The sequence below is a fragment of the Cyprinus carpio genome, chromosome A13, assembly GCF_018340385.1.
Source record: "Cyprinus carpio isolate SPL01 chromosome A13, ASM1834038v1, whole genome shotgun sequence".
NCBI classification, from domain to species: domain Eukaryota; kingdom Metazoa; phylum Chordata; class Actinopteri; order Cypriniformes; family Cyprinidae; genus Cyprinus; species Cyprinus carpio.
This window is the reverse complement of record NC_056584.1, coordinates 13,798,997-13,816,147: the sequence shown is the minus strand read 5'-3', so window position 1 is coordinate 13,816,147 and position 17,151 is coordinate 13,798,997. Positions and strand designations below refer to the sequence as shown.

Here is a 17,151-nt window from a genome sequence, read left to right as displayed (position 1 = left end):
CCTACCCATGTCCTGTGCAAACAAAAATTTCCATATTGAAAATCTGGGATTCCTAATTTAATTTAAACCTGGAAATATAGGAAATAAAGTGTTCTGCACCATTTCTAGGTCACTAATCAAAAAAGCAAATTTGTGACATTGATCATGTGACTCTGCACAGATGGTCAGATGTTCTTTCTGCATTCATGCTCTTTAGATAATGGAGAACACATTCACCAGGTTTGGATTATTGTGGAATTAATACACCTTGCTGCCATCAAAGAGAAAGAGGGACAAACCTTATACTATAATTCTGAAGTTATCATTTAATCTTTTTTTATGGATTTTTTTTTCTCATAATGTAAACAACCATTCTAAGGTTAAAGATCAATCTTTTTTTTTTTTTTTTTTTTAAGAATTAAATGCTTTTATTCAGCAAAGCATACACTCAGTTGATCACAAGTGACAGTAAAGACATTTAAAATACGGACCCTAAATTTTTGAATGATAATATTCAAATCTAAAATTAGAACAATGTTGTTATAAAAATCATTTCAGGATTCCCGCAGGTCCATAAAAAGTCTTAAATTGTATAAGAAAGTCTTAATTATGATTTCAGGAGGTCTTAAATTTGGGGACGGAAAGACCAGAATTGTGATATGGCTTAATGTGACGATTAAACTTCAAAAGGCGATTATTTCATTAAATAAACATGCGCGCTGCACATTTCAAAGTCCAGTGCTGCCCTGCTTTGTTTACAGCCATTACCGGGAGATGGTTTATATATATATTCTGGTTTTAAATTCAGAATTCTTAGATAGAAAGACTTGTGACTTCAGTTCATTAGCCGCAGCACTTCACGTCTGATATGTGACTCAAAGTAAAACAAAACAATTGCATGTTAGTATGTTTATTAGATTAATAAATTTAAAGTGCCCCTATTATGGGTAATGAAAGGTTCATATTTTGGTTTTGGGAGTCCCCAACAACAGGATGACATGCATGCAAGGTCAAAAAACTCTTTCATTGTCTTAAAATATGCATTTATTTTTTCTTTTTTTGCTCAGTGACTCCCAAACGATTCATTTAAAGATTCATTTTTTCCAAACTCCTCCTTTGCGTAATGCTAAACTGCGGTGATTGGTCTAATGACCGTCTGTCATGATTGGTCTACTGCGCACAGTGCATGTCAATAACAGAATGCCCATCACCATTACTTACCATTACCATTACTAGCCCACAGCTCGGTGGTAAACACCCATACAGCCATGTTATATGTATTAGCCCAATGCAGAAACGTATTAATGCTGCAGTTTGTACACTAACATATTGCTCTATTCTTTATCAGAACTACAAGTAATAACAATGACAAACATTCACTATTCATCCATACATTTCTAGACAATTGCAAGTGAACAGATATTGCTGTTAGACAGAGACCTACAACCTGCGCAGAGCGAACACAATACACACAACTAAATACATATTTTGCATGCTACAGTAGGCTTCAGAGTACATGACGGCAACAGTTTTTAAAAGAATTACTCCACTTTCAGAATAAAAATATCCTGATAATTTACTCACCCCCATGTCATCCAAGATATTCATGTCTCTCTTTCTTCAGTCGCAAATAATTTATCAGTTGCAACAATCGGTCATTTTCTTAAAAAAAGATAAATAAAATTATACACTTTTTGCTCGTCTAGCTCTGCGATGCGCATACTCTGTGTACAATGGTTCAAGACAGGGTATGTCTTAAAACTCCCAACACTTTTCTCTTCCAACTTCAAAATCGTTCTACATCGTTGTTTAAATTTATTTATAATTTTTTTTTTTGGAAAGAGTGTTTGACCATCCTTGCACGTTCACTTCGTAAACACTGGGTCGGTGCTTCTGCAGCGATTTCGGATGATTTTGGAGTTGGATGGGAAAATGATTTGGGAGTTTTTCGACATACCCTAACTGTACCCTAATGGATTTCCCCTCACAGTGCAGAGCACAGCGTCTTCTCCACAGGAATCCGCTACGGTGTTTGAGGGAGGAGAGGTTCAAGTTTTCCTGGGTCTGCGGGCATAAATATGCTAAAGTTTCAGTTTGACGTCACCTTGAAACAACTGAAGAGTCTTTTTAAAAACGACTCGTTTTCATGACTCTGTGTCGACTCTTTCTTTTGAAAGACAATAACTTTATACACGGTGCACTTTTAGATTTAAAACTTTGCAGGATGTTTTCATTCACTTAGAGTTGTGTTACACACTGCATGAAAGGTAATTTTCAAAAATCCATAATAGGGGCACTTTAAAATAATTTGAATACAATTACTAGTCTACAACATCCAGCAGCACAGTGAACTGTTTTGCACAAATAAATAGGCTAAATGGAGATTGCTGACATTGCCTCACACACTCAAGTTCACTCCAGCTCTTAAATCAAAAATAAGATGGAAAGATAAAAAAAAATTATTCGTTTCCATTTATCTAGTCTTTGCATCTGTTTATTTGATGTTTGAATCAGGTCTCCTCTGTTGGAATAGAATTGACTAGATGGCGCTGTCACAAAAAAATAGGGTCCTAGTAGAAATGCGGTCCTAGTACTGCGGTCCACGAACCACAGTATTGGGGTTGTTTTTGTTCAGACCAATGTGAAAATCGACCCATGTTTTTATCCTGCAAACACGCAGAGCTGTAAATGTGAACTGGTGGATCGATAAGAAGATACTGCATTATAAAAATCTGAACAGTAAAATTTATTTCTATGTTATTTAATTACATGTAATAATTTATTGATGATAATTGTTTAAATTAATATAAGAATTAATACTTTTGATTCATCCATCCTATTAAAAATGGTTAAAAGGCTGAAATGTGAAGTTTATCATTTTATAAAACTTTTTGTTTTTGTGAAAACTTGTATCTGATCAATAAATCATGCTTTTTACAGCCTTTTTTACAGTTGAATATGTTACTATAGACATTGCCCTACCCTGCTCATAAGGTATTAATTTTATTTGTGCAGGTCTTAAAAAAGGTCTTAAGTCTTAAATTGGAGCTTAAAAATCCTGCAGAAACCCTGTCCTTTACTCTGTAAATGTTATTTATTTCTGCTTGAAGTTGCAGCTCTTTAACAGAATGGCTTTCCTTTGCATGTGTTAATTTTTTACATTTGGTTTGATGGCGATGCCTCCGAGACATGAGATTTGTGTGTAGAGAGACCCCTGAGAGAGAATGGGAATCTGGGGGAGGGGTTTTTAAGTAAAAGAATCAGCCACATTATCCATAATCCAGTCACAGCTGTCTGCGGTTTGGCGACACCACTACAGCAGGTCCCTGCTAATAGCTCTATATTTCATAGCGGAAAAACGCAGAAGCCACAAGTGGCATTTAGATGTATTTACACACTGTCTTCGTTTCACCTACAAGAATCCCCACTAACCCTGCCCTCTTCTCACACGCTTTACTGTTTGATCCCTCAAACTCATGTTCTCTCTCTCTTTCTCTCTCGTCTTTGTCTTGCTCTGCAATTTGATACTCATTTGATAAAGCAAAATATGCCTACAGTGTCCCGCCACACTGTTTAAGGAAGGAAGGCAAGCGTACTGACTACACCCCCTACAGTTGCAACGAAGGTGATTTTGCTCAAACCCACCCAGCCAAAACGACTGCTTTGGGTGAGTCTGTCTTTCGAACTGTTGGTTTTCGTATGAGGTGGTCTTGAATAAAAAAAAAAAACCTTCTGTAACACAGAGAATTAAAAGGCTGTTTAGTGTGGAGGTGGTCTTGAATAAAAAAAAAAAACCTCTAGTCCACACAGCGTAATTGATAACACCTGATTTTCACAATGCACGTAATGAACAAAATGTTTCCGAAAGTGAGCATCACAATGAAGGCCAGAAAGGTTGTGTGTGCCAAAGGATTAGGGTAGGCATTACTGTCTAGTATGTGCTTATTAGATAGATACATCATCATAAAGCTATACATCACTGGCACTTTGTTTTAAAGCGAGATGTTCCCTAGTCAACATAGTATGAACATTTGTTTTTAGCTGTTATGGCATTGCTTGAATTATCTTTTTTATGTCAAATATTGTCTTATTTCTATTTGAATTTAAAAAACAAACAATTAGATATTGTCTTATATTCTATCTCACACTCCGCCAATACTCGTTGGCTAATTGTGCAAAAAAAAAATGTCAAATAAGGAAATTTTACCAGTCATGCAACGATGCAGTATATATTGATTACCTCTACATGTTAAGCGAAGGGTTGATGTTTGTCGAGATATTTATAAGCTGCTTAAATTGGTTCAAAAGTGACAGTAACAACATTTGTGTTACAGATCATTTCTATATTAAATAAATGCTGTTCTTTTGAACTTGCTACTTCATTTCCTTCGAAAAAAACTTCAAAAAAATATGATGGTTTCCACTTCAGCGGGTGCTGAACAACATAACGCCTGTTCTGTCCGTCTGCGTCTTTCTTGTGATTTTAGCGCTAGTTGCCCTCCTGTCAGAATTTACTGACGTAGTTTACAGGGAGCGATGAGAAGGCAAAACAGAAAATGAGATTTTTATTTATTTTTACTCAGTAATTAATGCTTGTTTTAAAATGTAGCGAAGTACAATACTTCAAACAAAATATACTTAAGTAAACTTAAAATTACGATTTTAAAATCAGCACTGCGGGTGGACAAACTACACAAAAAAACAACTCAAACACAATAAAAACATAAAATACAATTACTTAACTTCTGTTTGGTTCAAACGTACCATACTCTGACTTCACTTTTGTTTGGAAACACGACCCCACAAGTTGTATCCCCTACCTGCAGTGGCCTTTCTAGGGCACAAAAAAACACATGGGTTGTGTTCAACTGTCCTGTAGAACATATTTTCAGACACTGGTTTAAACTGTGACGCTTGTAAACCCATTTTCTCCTTGTCTTCGTCTTCTTCACAGGGTGCCCATTCCGCCACAGCGACCCTGAGCTGTTGAAACAGAAGTTGCAGAACTATAAAGTCTCCCCTAGTGGGATCAATCAGGTTTGTCCAACAACTAACACACACTTGACCAGATTCAGCACATTGTGCAAAGGCAGAAAGAGTGTAAAGGGCTTTTTAAAATTTAACTTCACCTCTCCATGACCACAGACAAAACAAAATCTACCAAATAATGGGTAGAAGGGACATCAGTTTGATACGATTGTGTAGTAATCATACAAAAATGGTGTGATTCATTTTTAACAAGGCATTCCTGAAAGCCCCATCCTGCAGTACTTTTGGAATATTAATGAATCTGCTGTACTTCTGGAATATTAATGACAAAAAGAAATAACGCTCAGGAGTCTCCAGTGTAATGACAGCTTCGGCTCTGTGTTGATTACTTTGACCTTTGCTGTATCCAGTGATTTGATGCATTCTTTAAAGTACTCTTAAAAGTCATTTCAGCTGATTTTTATTCACACATTAAAGCAGCTCCAACAGCCAGGCAGTGAAATGAGATAGACCAGCCTTGCTGCAATCTTCTAATGGAGTTATAATCCTTTGACGCTAATGTAATTAACGGACTGGTTTTAATAAGACCATTAAGTGCAGCATTACAAGACTCTTAATAAGAACATATACATAAAGCCAAATCTTGCATACTATCTCTAGTTTTACTGTAGCTGATATGACTGAAGTTAGCTATCAAGAAGTAATGTCATATAATAAAATATATTTTTACTTTACATTATACATTTACATTTATTTATAATATTATTATTACTATGAACGGGTAAAAACGAAGACAAACATATAATAAATGATAATAATGTTTAATAAATGTTGCACACATAATAATGAAGATATGCATATGATATTGAAATATGTTGAAAATTATATTTTTAAACTTAAATTATATAAAGCATGTAGTTTAAAGTGTATGAAAATCATTCTTAGCTATTTGAGAAACGTTTGCTTCTCCCGCTCTGTAAGGTGTGTTAGATTTTTTTCTTCTTCTCACATGCCTTGTCCACTACCACCCATCGTGTGGTTGAGGGAAATGGCTGATGGCTGCCTAATGCAGTTCGACATGCCAGCCCAAGGGTAGCACATTTCCAATCCAATTAAATTCATAATTTCATTGGAGACCCCAAGCAGTGTCCTTATACACTCTCAGTGTTCAGAGTCTTAGACCTGTGGGCGTGTGAAGCAACAGCTTGATGTTCACCCCAGGAGCTCGTGCAGCACGTGGCCCTCTCGCTGTAGAGCCAGCCCAATGCGCTGGATAATTAAAAACCTCAGAAAATGTGAAAAGCCTGGGTAGTAGGGTGATTAAAATGCAGAACATCAGCCTTCTCAGTCAGCCTGCCTATTGACAAAGTGACATTACAGTCATAAGGACGAGACTCCAGTCTGGAAGGAGAACTGCTGTAGAAAAGTGAGCTCACCTCTCACTCACAGTTAGAGCCCATCAAAGCGTGACTCTTTCCTTAGGAAGTGCAGAATAAAGGGTCGCCTGCTTGGTTCAAAAGGTGGAAAAAGAAGGGAGAACATGTAGTCATGCATAACATGCATGTTTCGGATTTAATTGCAGCATTTTTCAAGCCACCACTTAATACTTGATCATCCCCTGAAATTATAGTCTTGTGTTGTACCTGTTTGTTTACTATCAAGTTACTAAGCCACAGATTTAATAAAGTAGTCAGAACTAAGTACATTTTTTAAGTAGCATCATAAATATTGCCATTTCAATGACAATTGAGTTTTCTTACACAAATGCCATTTTCTAGCATTGTGATCCTTCCTTGACACTGTGTATAAAGTGTTCATTATATCTTCATAATGTTTCTGATTTGAACTTCGGTGTCAAAAAAGTATTTTGTAGATTGTAAGTTCATGTTTTATGTGAATCAGTTCAATGAAACAATGTAATGCTTGATTCAATAAGTTTATTGGCATCTTCACTCAGAAATGTTAAAGGATGTCCTGTTGAGTTTTTCATGTTAAAATGTTTGAGTTAAGCATGTAGATAAATGTTGCTGTTTATTACTATAATAAACCCACAAATTGCTTCATGTTGAAGGCTTAACTCTTCAATGCATGTTATTAGCTGTTCTTGGCTTTGTTATCCGCAGGCAATATTTGGCAACCAGTGATATTTATCTTGTTTTTCACAGCATATATTGGTACCCCTCTAGCTGGTGTCTTGCTGTATATTTTACCATGCTTCTCAGTAGTGTTTTGTCATTGGAGCTTAGAGATAGGTGTTGGATGTTGTTGGCTCTCTCCTTTAAGTCCATGTTTTATGCATTTCAGCTCTTGCCGATGCTAGCTGAGGTAGAATGCCAATCCTTTCCACAGGGAATACACGGTGTTAAAAGCATCACCTGAGGGGAGGTCTGAGCAAAAAAGAAAAGGAAAGAGAAGCAGAATGTGTAACCACTTCTCCATCTCCCTTTGATGGCATTTTGCCTCTGTCTCTCACCTCATAAATGTGTGCTGTGTCAGCGAAAGTAGCACAATGCATTGTTAACAGTGTTATTCATCTTTATTGCTCATCAAAGACTGCTTAGATATTGATTTGACATTTTGGCCTCCTTTGCACCTGCCATTAAGATGCGTTGTCAGCGACCAGCTTGTAGTTGGATGTCACATGACCACATTATAAGTATGACGTGAATTTACTTCCAGGTTCATCATATTTGGATTCAGAGGTGGTCAGGGACAGTTCTTGACCATATTCTTCATTGAAACGTAAATACTTATGCATTTGTGTTATCTAAATACACAAGTAATATGTAATATTGACACTGTGCTACAAATAATCATTATCCCTCACATTCAAGTTCTTTGTCATAAATATTCCTATCAAGCACACCATTTTATCAACTTATAATTCTTACTAATATACCACCGATATTACAAAAAACACATTTTTTTTCTGCTAGAATTCTTTACTCTGGGGATGTTTCTGAAGTATGGAAGCACATTAGACCATATACCTCATTTTTTATCTGTCAGAATGGCAAAAAGCATTTCAAGCTGTCCATCTGTGTTTTTCAGTTTACACAAGCTCCACAGTGTGAAATGTAAGTGGCGTTTTCCATCTGATCAGTGGAGACATGAACGAAGGTGTAAACAATTTTTTTTTAAAGAACATTCAGTTACTCTTTGGCTATTAAGTGCATGTTAATGGCAAGTTTAAGGTGGCTTTGACATTTGATGCTTTTTGCTGTTTTGTGGAGCCAAGAAGTGCTGTTTTTCCACTTCGTAATATTTGGTTTATAAACATTTACATATATAACTTTTTAGAGCATACACGTGTAAATGTATTATAAATAATCAAGTCAACTCTATTTTTTTTAATCTCATTCGTTGTCACTCTCTCTGTTTTCCACTTTTTTTTTTTTTTCTCCTTTTAGGTCTTCCTATTCCTCTCTAGCTTCCAACTGCTCAACACTTTCTTCTCTCTCTTTTTCACAGATTCTGGAGCTGGTCAAGGGAATGCACTATCAGCTGGCCTGCCAGAAGTACTTTGAGCTGACACACAATGTAAGGATGCTTTTTATTTTGGCCTGCTCTAATTGGGCTTGCTTTTGTCAGCTCAGGGACAGCCCTGCAAAGTCTTTTACAGAGCCTGCCATTGTATTCACATCTGCCATTAGCTTGAAATCTTATAGAATCTTAATTTGTGAAGTTTTGTATAGTGCTTTAAGATTCATTAACCCTCTGATACACAGTGTCTGCTCTAAGTACAGATCTTTTTTAACCATTTATGAGCAACATGGGTGATTACATCTGGGTCTTAGCCATAATTCTGTATGACTGTCCTTTTTGGCTCCGTCCCAAATTTGCAGACTGGAGCTGATCATTGCTTGTGTCAGTGAAGTCCCGTAGGGTGTTGCATTTGACATTTGAGGGCATAGGGTGGCATTTAGGACAGGGCCTTTATGTCATAATGTTGTTTTATTTATAACATCAATTCAGCATGGTTGACAGAAGTGGTAATGCACCAAATATCTCTGGAATATGAACATTTTATTGCAATGGACAGATGTGTAATTCTCTCAGAAACAGTTACAGATTAGGATTACATTACATTTTCTTTATTTTATTTTCATTTCTGATTTAATAATTAATGCATCAAAGAGTTAAGCCTTCAGTACGTTTAGAACTTTTATCATCTAAAGCTTTCTGGTGAAGACGATCAGCATTCAAGGTCATTAATATTTTCAAAGTGTGTTTAAGGCTAATATTGTAGTTATATTTTCAGGGCAAGTGAGCACAAACTCTTATTAAATGATAAATGTGCTGAACCTTTACTTTTTCTATTTGGATTGCCCTTTGAGATTGAACATTTCAAGGGCTTTGCGGTTTCAATATGCTTTCTTTTGACAGGAGCATAATAGAGGTGGATTTGTGTGTCAGAACTGGTTGAAAAAGCAAATGATTACAGCTCTATTTAAATGCTTATCTAATGGGTTTCTTCTTATTCCTCCTTCATTTTTATTTTTTATATCGGAGGGGGTGGATGTGACTCAGGCTGTAACTTTTCTGCATTTTTTTATTTATTTATTTTTTTGAGCGGAGAGAAATATTTCAAAGCGATGTCAGTCAAGATTACCTGTGTGACACCTGTGCCCTGTCCCTCTGCTAAAAATGCAGCCCAGCTTACAGGTTGAGAATGAAAATGTGCACACAGCATCTGCTAGGTGACAGGTTAATATGAAGACGGGGAAAAGACAGTTTTGGATATGAAAGAGATTGGTAAACCTTTCAGATGTTTGTCAGCAGTGTGTTGCTAGATGGATTTTAAACAGGGAGGCTTTAGCAACAAGTAAACTTATAAAGGCATTTTTCAGTATCTACCAGAAACTTGTAGAGCAGATCTACTTATAATGCTGATGTGAAATTATCTATTTTTAGGAGTATTTTTAATAAATGGATTTTTGCAAATTCATATAAAATGGTTATTAGATTTTCTTTTCACTTTAGTTTATTCACTTAGTTTTTTGATCTATCATTGTTAGTTTTATTTTTATTTTTTAATTTTTTTTTTTTCTAATTATAGTTTGTGTGTGTGTTTTTAGTTTAAGTATTTTAGGGCTGTAAAAAAAAAAAACTTTTTTTTTTTTTTTTTTTTTTTTTTTTTTTTTTTTTTTTTGTGGTAGATTTATGTTATAATATACCATGATTTTAAAACTATTTTTTTGTGGCCTCATTAAAAAATATATACACTAAAGCTCATTAAGACTGCATTTATTTTATTGTAAAAAATAAAGTAAAATTAATACTTGTGATTTTTTTTTTTTTTTTTACGGTTTAAAGTGCATTTATTTAAAATATAAATCTTTTGTAACAGTATAAATGTCTTTCCTTACTTTAATGCATCCTTAATAAAAAATATTTAATAATAATAAAAAAAAAATCTTGACTCCAAATATTTGAATGGTAGATAATTTGAGTCATAAAAATGTATTTTAGTTTAGTTAAAAATGTCCTTATTTATGTTGTTTTTATTATTTTCATTTCAGTTCTTGTTTCAGTTTTCATTATTATTAACAACACTGCATAGAAGTCCTACTCACATCTCTGTAAACACTTCAGATCATATATGCTGTTGTTCTTGCTTTTTTTGATGCTTTAGCTCAAAAGTAAATCAAAGAGTGTATGTACAGTATAAATTTCTAATCTCTTGCACGTCTAGATTTATTCCCTCAATAAGAAGGGTTTATAACAGTGTTTGTGTCTGTGCCACCCCTCTTTTAATGCCGTAATGCACTCAAAGTGTCATTGATAGGATATAATGGCTTTTAATGACTCCCGGTGAAACGCCAGCGCCTTTGCATTCCAAGGGCATAATTTAGCTGGTGGCCCCGGGGCGCTCGGGACTGGGGTCATTGCTGATGACTAATCGCCCTGAGCCAAACAGTACGAATGGCTTATGATGCAGGAAAATGAATAAGATGGCTTCCCTGATGAACAGCCTGCAATAACAGGATTTGAAAGATAAACTGCCCCCTCCCTCCTACCAACCCCAATAAAAATCACATCTCTGAAATTCATGACTCATATTTTAGAGTAGGTGAATGAAGAATCCTCCGATGTTAACAGGCACAATAAAACATTCTTGTTGGAGCATCAGTGGATCTGCACAACCTCACCTTTCCTCCATCTGATTAGGGATGCCGCAACCATCTTGGCCGCAAAAACACGCTTGTTGGATTCAAGCGTAGGAGACTTTAATCACTGCCATATGCGCCCTCCGCTTTCACATCCGCGACACATAACAAATAGACGCTTACATTCCTCCCTCCCTGGCAGCATTTATTTAAAGGTCAAAATGTAATGCTTCTCTGATGAAATATTTACACAACTGCAATAAATCAAACAATAGAGAGAATAATGAAAAGGAAGAGGGGATCCGAGAGAGGGGGACTTCGGAAGGAGGAGAGCTTGTTGCGCATCTGCCGAATTGATCTGTTTCTGGGCCTTGGCTGGGATTGTTTAATGTTTATGCATATTTCATTTGGCGCAGAGTCGCCGGGCGAGGGTAGTCCACTGTAATGTGTTAACTCTGAGATGAATCTGTGTAATGGATCTTTCTGTCCACAACTTAACTACCGCAGGGACCCCGTGCACTCGATTCAGAGAGATGGGTTTGAAAGTTTGATTCATGAGGAGTATCAGGGGCGTGCTGTGATTGAAGTATAATTAAACAGCCATATCCTCTACACTTAGAAACAAATGATTTGCGCAGCGTTCTGAATGCAATGCAGCTTTCAGGAATCCATCGGTGAGAGGCTTTTCCATAGAAGAACGGAAAGGAGAGATTGCATAGTAGCCTGAAAATCCCAATGCAATTATTTAAACAATAAATACACACTATTTCAAATGCAAGTATAGTCATTTGCTTACTAAACTCTTGTTTGTTACAGGTTGAGGATGCTGGGTTTTCTCTCAATCACCCTAACCAGTACTTCACTGAGAGTCAGAAGCTTCTGGGTGGAGGCCTTGAAATCAAGAAAGAAGTTGATATGTCACAACGAAGCCAAGAAAATCCTGCTAACATGACCCGTCCATCTCAGGCAAACTCCAAACAGGCCCATGAGGAGATGGGGGATTTAGACTCCTTCTTCCAGGATGAATGATTTTGTAGAAGTTGTATCAAATCTGAAATGAGTAGACCATATAGAGCTCTTACTTGCGTTCACTGTATTTGATACAAATTGTGTTTTCAGTAATAGAAAGATTTCATCTGGTTGTTTTTTCCTTATCCTTTTGGTGATAAGATTTTTTTCAAATGACCCAGATTTTAGAAAAATGATTAAAATAAAATACAAATAATTTTTGCATTTCATAAAAGCTTTTTCCATTTTTACCTTTTTGTTTTACTTGCTACCAGCATTGAAAACTTGCCTCAACCTATTAAGTTATAATCCGTGCAATGATCATCTGTTCAATCTCTTCGGGTTCCAGTGGTACAGTGATGACTTGACATACACTACTGTTCAAAAGTTTGGGGGTCAGTAAAAATCTTTTAATAAATTAAATTGATCAAAATAATCCTGGAAAAAAAATGTATCATGTTTTCCACAAAAATTTTGATAAGACTTTGATATCAACTTTGATAATATGAAATGTTTCTTGAGGAGCAAATCAACATTAAAATGATTTCTGAAGGATCATGTAATACTGAAGACTGGAGTAATGGCCTCTGAAAATTCAGCTTGCCAATTAAATATAAATTACATTTTAAAATATATTAAAAACAGTAAACAGTTATTTTAAATTGTAATAATATTCACAATATTCAAACAGATTTTTTTTTTTAAAGGGATTCTCAGAATTTACATTTGCCTTAAATTTAATTGGCAGATGCTTTTATCTAGGGGGACATGATAAATATCGGCCGATAATTAATGCGCATCTCGTCAGTAAAGCCGGTTCTCTAATCAGCGGTAAATTCCATCAGGTGTGTGGATTTGCGCAGCTTGTCAGTTAACAACGGCTCTGTCTAGTAACAGCTGCTCTATGTGAAATCACACACCTGATGGAATTTACCGCTGATTAGAGAACCGGCTTTACTGATGTGCTGCGCATTAATTATCGGCCGATATTTATTGTGCACCCCTGCTTTTATCTGAAGTGACTTTGTATCCAAGCTATAAATTTTGTTTCCAGGGATTCAAACCCATGACCTTAATGGTGTTAGTGGCATGCTGTACCAGTTGAACTACATGGACAGAAATTGATTTAGATGCCAAAAGCATACAGTTGGCCATGAGAGTACTGATTGTACTGGCCATTTGATTGTCACTCTAGAAAGTAAAAACAATACAGTAGGCAGTTAGGATGAGGTGGTCAAAATGCAGATGCCAAATACTTGGGTTTTTTCAAACTGAACCAGCTGCACTTTTCTCATTTAAATGACAAATCTGAAAGCAAATTTGATTATTTTGGAAATTAAAAAACCTTGATTCTTCTTTCTTTCTCATCATGTTGGAGGAAGAAGTAAAGTGGAGTCGCATTCTATTACAACCTCAAGGACATGAAGGATGTTGATTTTGGCCACGCAGACGGTTCTTTCCATTCTGCGCTCACATTAAAGCTATCTGTAAACCCTTCATCCTCACTTCTGACTCTTAAACATAATTGCGCTTGAAATGCACATTTATTTTAAATGTCAAGCATCATTAAGAGGAGCAGCATTTGTTCTTTGTACGCCACAAATGTTATTTCAAAGTGTCTGTTGTGGCGGCGTCGTTGCTATGCAGTGTCACATTGTTTTTTTCTGAGACATCCTTGAAAATATGCCCTTCGCATGATCAAAACCATCCTCCTAGGTTTGCCTTACTTCTCACTCCCTCTGTAATGGTTTATTTCTTGCCTTCTCTTTCTTACCATGTACCCTGGACAAGCCAACATGCTAAATTTAGAGGCAATTAGAGACACAGTGGAGTTAGACCTGCATCATGAATGCAAATGTTTCCCCTTGGTAGGGCAAAGACAAGTAATAGTACCATGAAGGGACAAATTTAATGAATGCTCTTACCTTTGAGTGTGCATATGGTTTAAGCGCAATTGTTATTCTCCAAATGTGTGCACACTTCTTTGTTATTCTGGGTTGTTCTATATTAATCACTAAAACAACCCATGGTTTCTCCATACTGAAGTAATGGACTATTAGGTGAAACCGAAAACCTGCTGTCTGAAGAATAACCCCGTTCTAGTTCAGTCCAATGATTCTCGACGCATTATAATCAATGGTGTGACATATCTTCACCCCTTTCATTTTAAATTGCAGGCAAAGCAAAAACTCGACCATTGAAAACTTTGTTGCTGCATTCATATTGTTGTCTTAAACAACCATAATGATGTTGAAATGCAAAGAAATTGCATTTCTATGCTTGAAGACAGACTACTGACAGGATGTGAGGTTCATTTTATCTGACCTCGGGCCATAATGTTGGGCTATGAAGCATGTTGTGACAGTGGAGCCGCACTGCTGTCTTCGCTTCAGTCCTTCACCACGTCACACTAACGGAATGAAATTAGCTTTGGAGTTTAAAAATGGAGCTTGACAGACAAGGGATTAGAGCAAAATAATATGCATCTGGATATAAGCAGAGCACAGCTGGGGTATTGACAGCAAGAGACTTTCATGTTTTATACTTGGTGGCGCTAGACTACATTTGACAAAGCCTTCCTTCTTACACCAGTGCTGTTTTTAGCTTTGACAGATAAGTTTGCAGTCATTTAACTGTATTAAAGCAGGTTTGGTGTACGTTTAAAGTTGAAAAATTGATTTCCTGTTCATTTATGTTTTGGAATTTGAATTGAATTGGCCAGAGAATGTTGAATTCAACCATCACACAACAGCAGAATTTAAGTAGTTCAACTTAAAGGGATACTCCACCCCAAAATGAAAATTTTGTCATTAATCACTTACCTCCATGTCATTCCAAACCCGTTAAAGCTTTCACCGTATGCTGTGTATGCTCTTCTGTATCATCTGCGCCACAAGGATGTGGTTTTCTTTCAAATCAAAGCTAAATACACATAGAAACAGTGCATCCTTGTGGCGCGGATGGCACAGAAGAGCATACACAGCATACAGTGATATGGAGAGACACAGAGGAGACTGTTGACAAAGGAATTGTTGAATAAAGTCATTATTTTTGTTTTCTTCGCTTACAAAAAGTGTTCCCGTCGCTTCATATAACCCAGATTGAATGTCTGATGACAGATGGAGTATTCTGACAACAACTTTCACACCTTTTATGGACTTTGACACTGTTATTTACTTGGCAGTCTATGGGACAGTCGCAAGCCTCCAGGTTTTCATCCAAAATATCTTAAATTGTGTTCTGAAAATGAACAAAGCTTTTACAGGGTTGGAAAAACATGGGGGTAAGTGATTAATGCAAAATTTTCATTTTGGATTGGAGTATCCCTTTAAGTCTTGTTACAAAAGAGTTACATCATTAATTTGGACTAATTATGTAATTTATTTTCTATTATGTAGATTTTTTTTCTACTTATTTGACACTTAAATACTGTCCAAGCAATTTAAAAAGAATATTTATACACTACACTACCATTAAAAACTTTTTGAAAAAAGTCATTCAGTTGTGCCGGAATACAATTGGGTAAACTGGCAGTGGGCGGGTTTCACAAACCGAAACAAAGACCGACATCCCAGCCCAGAACGCAAATTTCCAAAGTAGAATAACTGACTGTAGCATTGGTTTTCAGATAAACAAGTATGTTAACTTAACATGTTTCTTAAATATCTGCAAACATATTATGGTATTTTTATGCTTAAGTAGAGTCAAAATCTTACATACAGCACCATTAAATTTATTTTTGCTGAATAATTTTTTTTTTCTTTTACCATTGCTTTTGAACGGTAGTGTACAACATTTTTATGGGGAATTAATCTAATTTATGTTTATGATTACTATTATTATTATTTTTAAGTTTAAATTGAAGTTTAGAAGGCATTCTTAATTTAAATTCTGAATGGTGCACAACCCTGTATTATGGCGCATATAGTCTGCACATATACTTAATGCTGCAATTGCCTATGCAATTGCTGTGGAAGTGAGGGTAGTTTAGGATAGTGTGTTCAGTGGAGGAAGAGAAAGCCTAATGTGTTCAATGACGTGCCCATCCATGCTTAAAACCATTGATGCCTTTTACCTCTGTGCGTGTAGGCATCATTTCTGCCCATTTATTTTGGTAAAGTGAGATGAATGGGTTTCATCAGTTTATGCTTATTTACTATAGTGTAGCGTATAAAATGAAATGTAATTTTAATGCTTTTTTTTTTAGAAGCACATTTTTATTCCTATGATTTCCTTTTTTTAAGCAGGTATTTAAATCAGTTGTCACTCATTTGAGTGCATCGGTGCATCAACGACAGACATGCTGTATTTGATAGGAACATTATTGTAAAGAACTCAGTGGTTAGGTACAGTAAAACATGACCTTGATGAGTTGAAGGGTGCAGAGCGTGTGGTCCTCCTTTGTGGGCACCAAGAGGTCTCATGCCACTGGATGGTAATTAGTTCCATTTGTCGGTCTGTCATGAGGTTAATATCTAAGAATGGCCAGCCTGAGACTGGGACAGATGCAGTTGGCTGCATGGGGTAACAGAAGTACTTACCAGCCTTACACTTTTGAAACATGGGTTACCAAATCTACTGAATCTTTGACAAATGTTTCTTTCACTTTTATCTCAATAGTTTTAAAGGGATAATTCACCCCAAATTAATATTCTGTCGTCATTTACTAACCCTGAACTGTCCCAGATATTTATCAGAATTTTAATATCCAATATTTTTTTGAACACATTGAGCATAAATCACAGCTTAATTTATAAATAAATTCACTGATAGTTTGCTTGAGAAAGTTTATCTCCATTTACATACAGAACTGTCAAAACTTTTGCTAGACAAAAGTTCAGGTGTCTTATTAAAGAATCTACTTGGTGAGTCACAGTATTGATCGTTTTGTTCAAAACAATCAAAATGAATAAAATGTATTATCTTGAGTATGATATCATTTCTGTCGATGGGGTACTTAAAACATACTGACAGGGCTGTGGTGGTACATGTGACAAAAAGCTCGGAAAACACATTTCTGTTCAACCATCAAGGGTTTTCTGAAGTTTAGAATTATTTAAATATT

The 17,151-nt window shown here is 36.0% G+C and overlaps 1 protein-coding gene across 1 annotated transcript in view; it reads left to right on the top strand.

Moving 5' to 3' along the window:
- The window catches only part of LOC109071986 (DNA primase large subunit-like), a 52,957-nt gene extending 40,313 nt beyond the window's left edge, over window positions 1-12,644 (top strand). Inside the window, exons 11-12 of the mRNA XM_042768892.1 lie at window positions 8,440-8,508; window positions 11,895-12,644. Coding sequence (XP_042624826.1) covers window positions 8,440-8,508; window positions 11,895-12,107 — 282 coding nt within the window. The 3' untranslated portion in view covers window positions 12,108-12,644. The remainder of the gene's footprint in view (window positions 1-8,439; window positions 8,509-11,894) is intronic.
- Window positions 12,645-17,151: the final 4,507 nt, after the last annotated feature.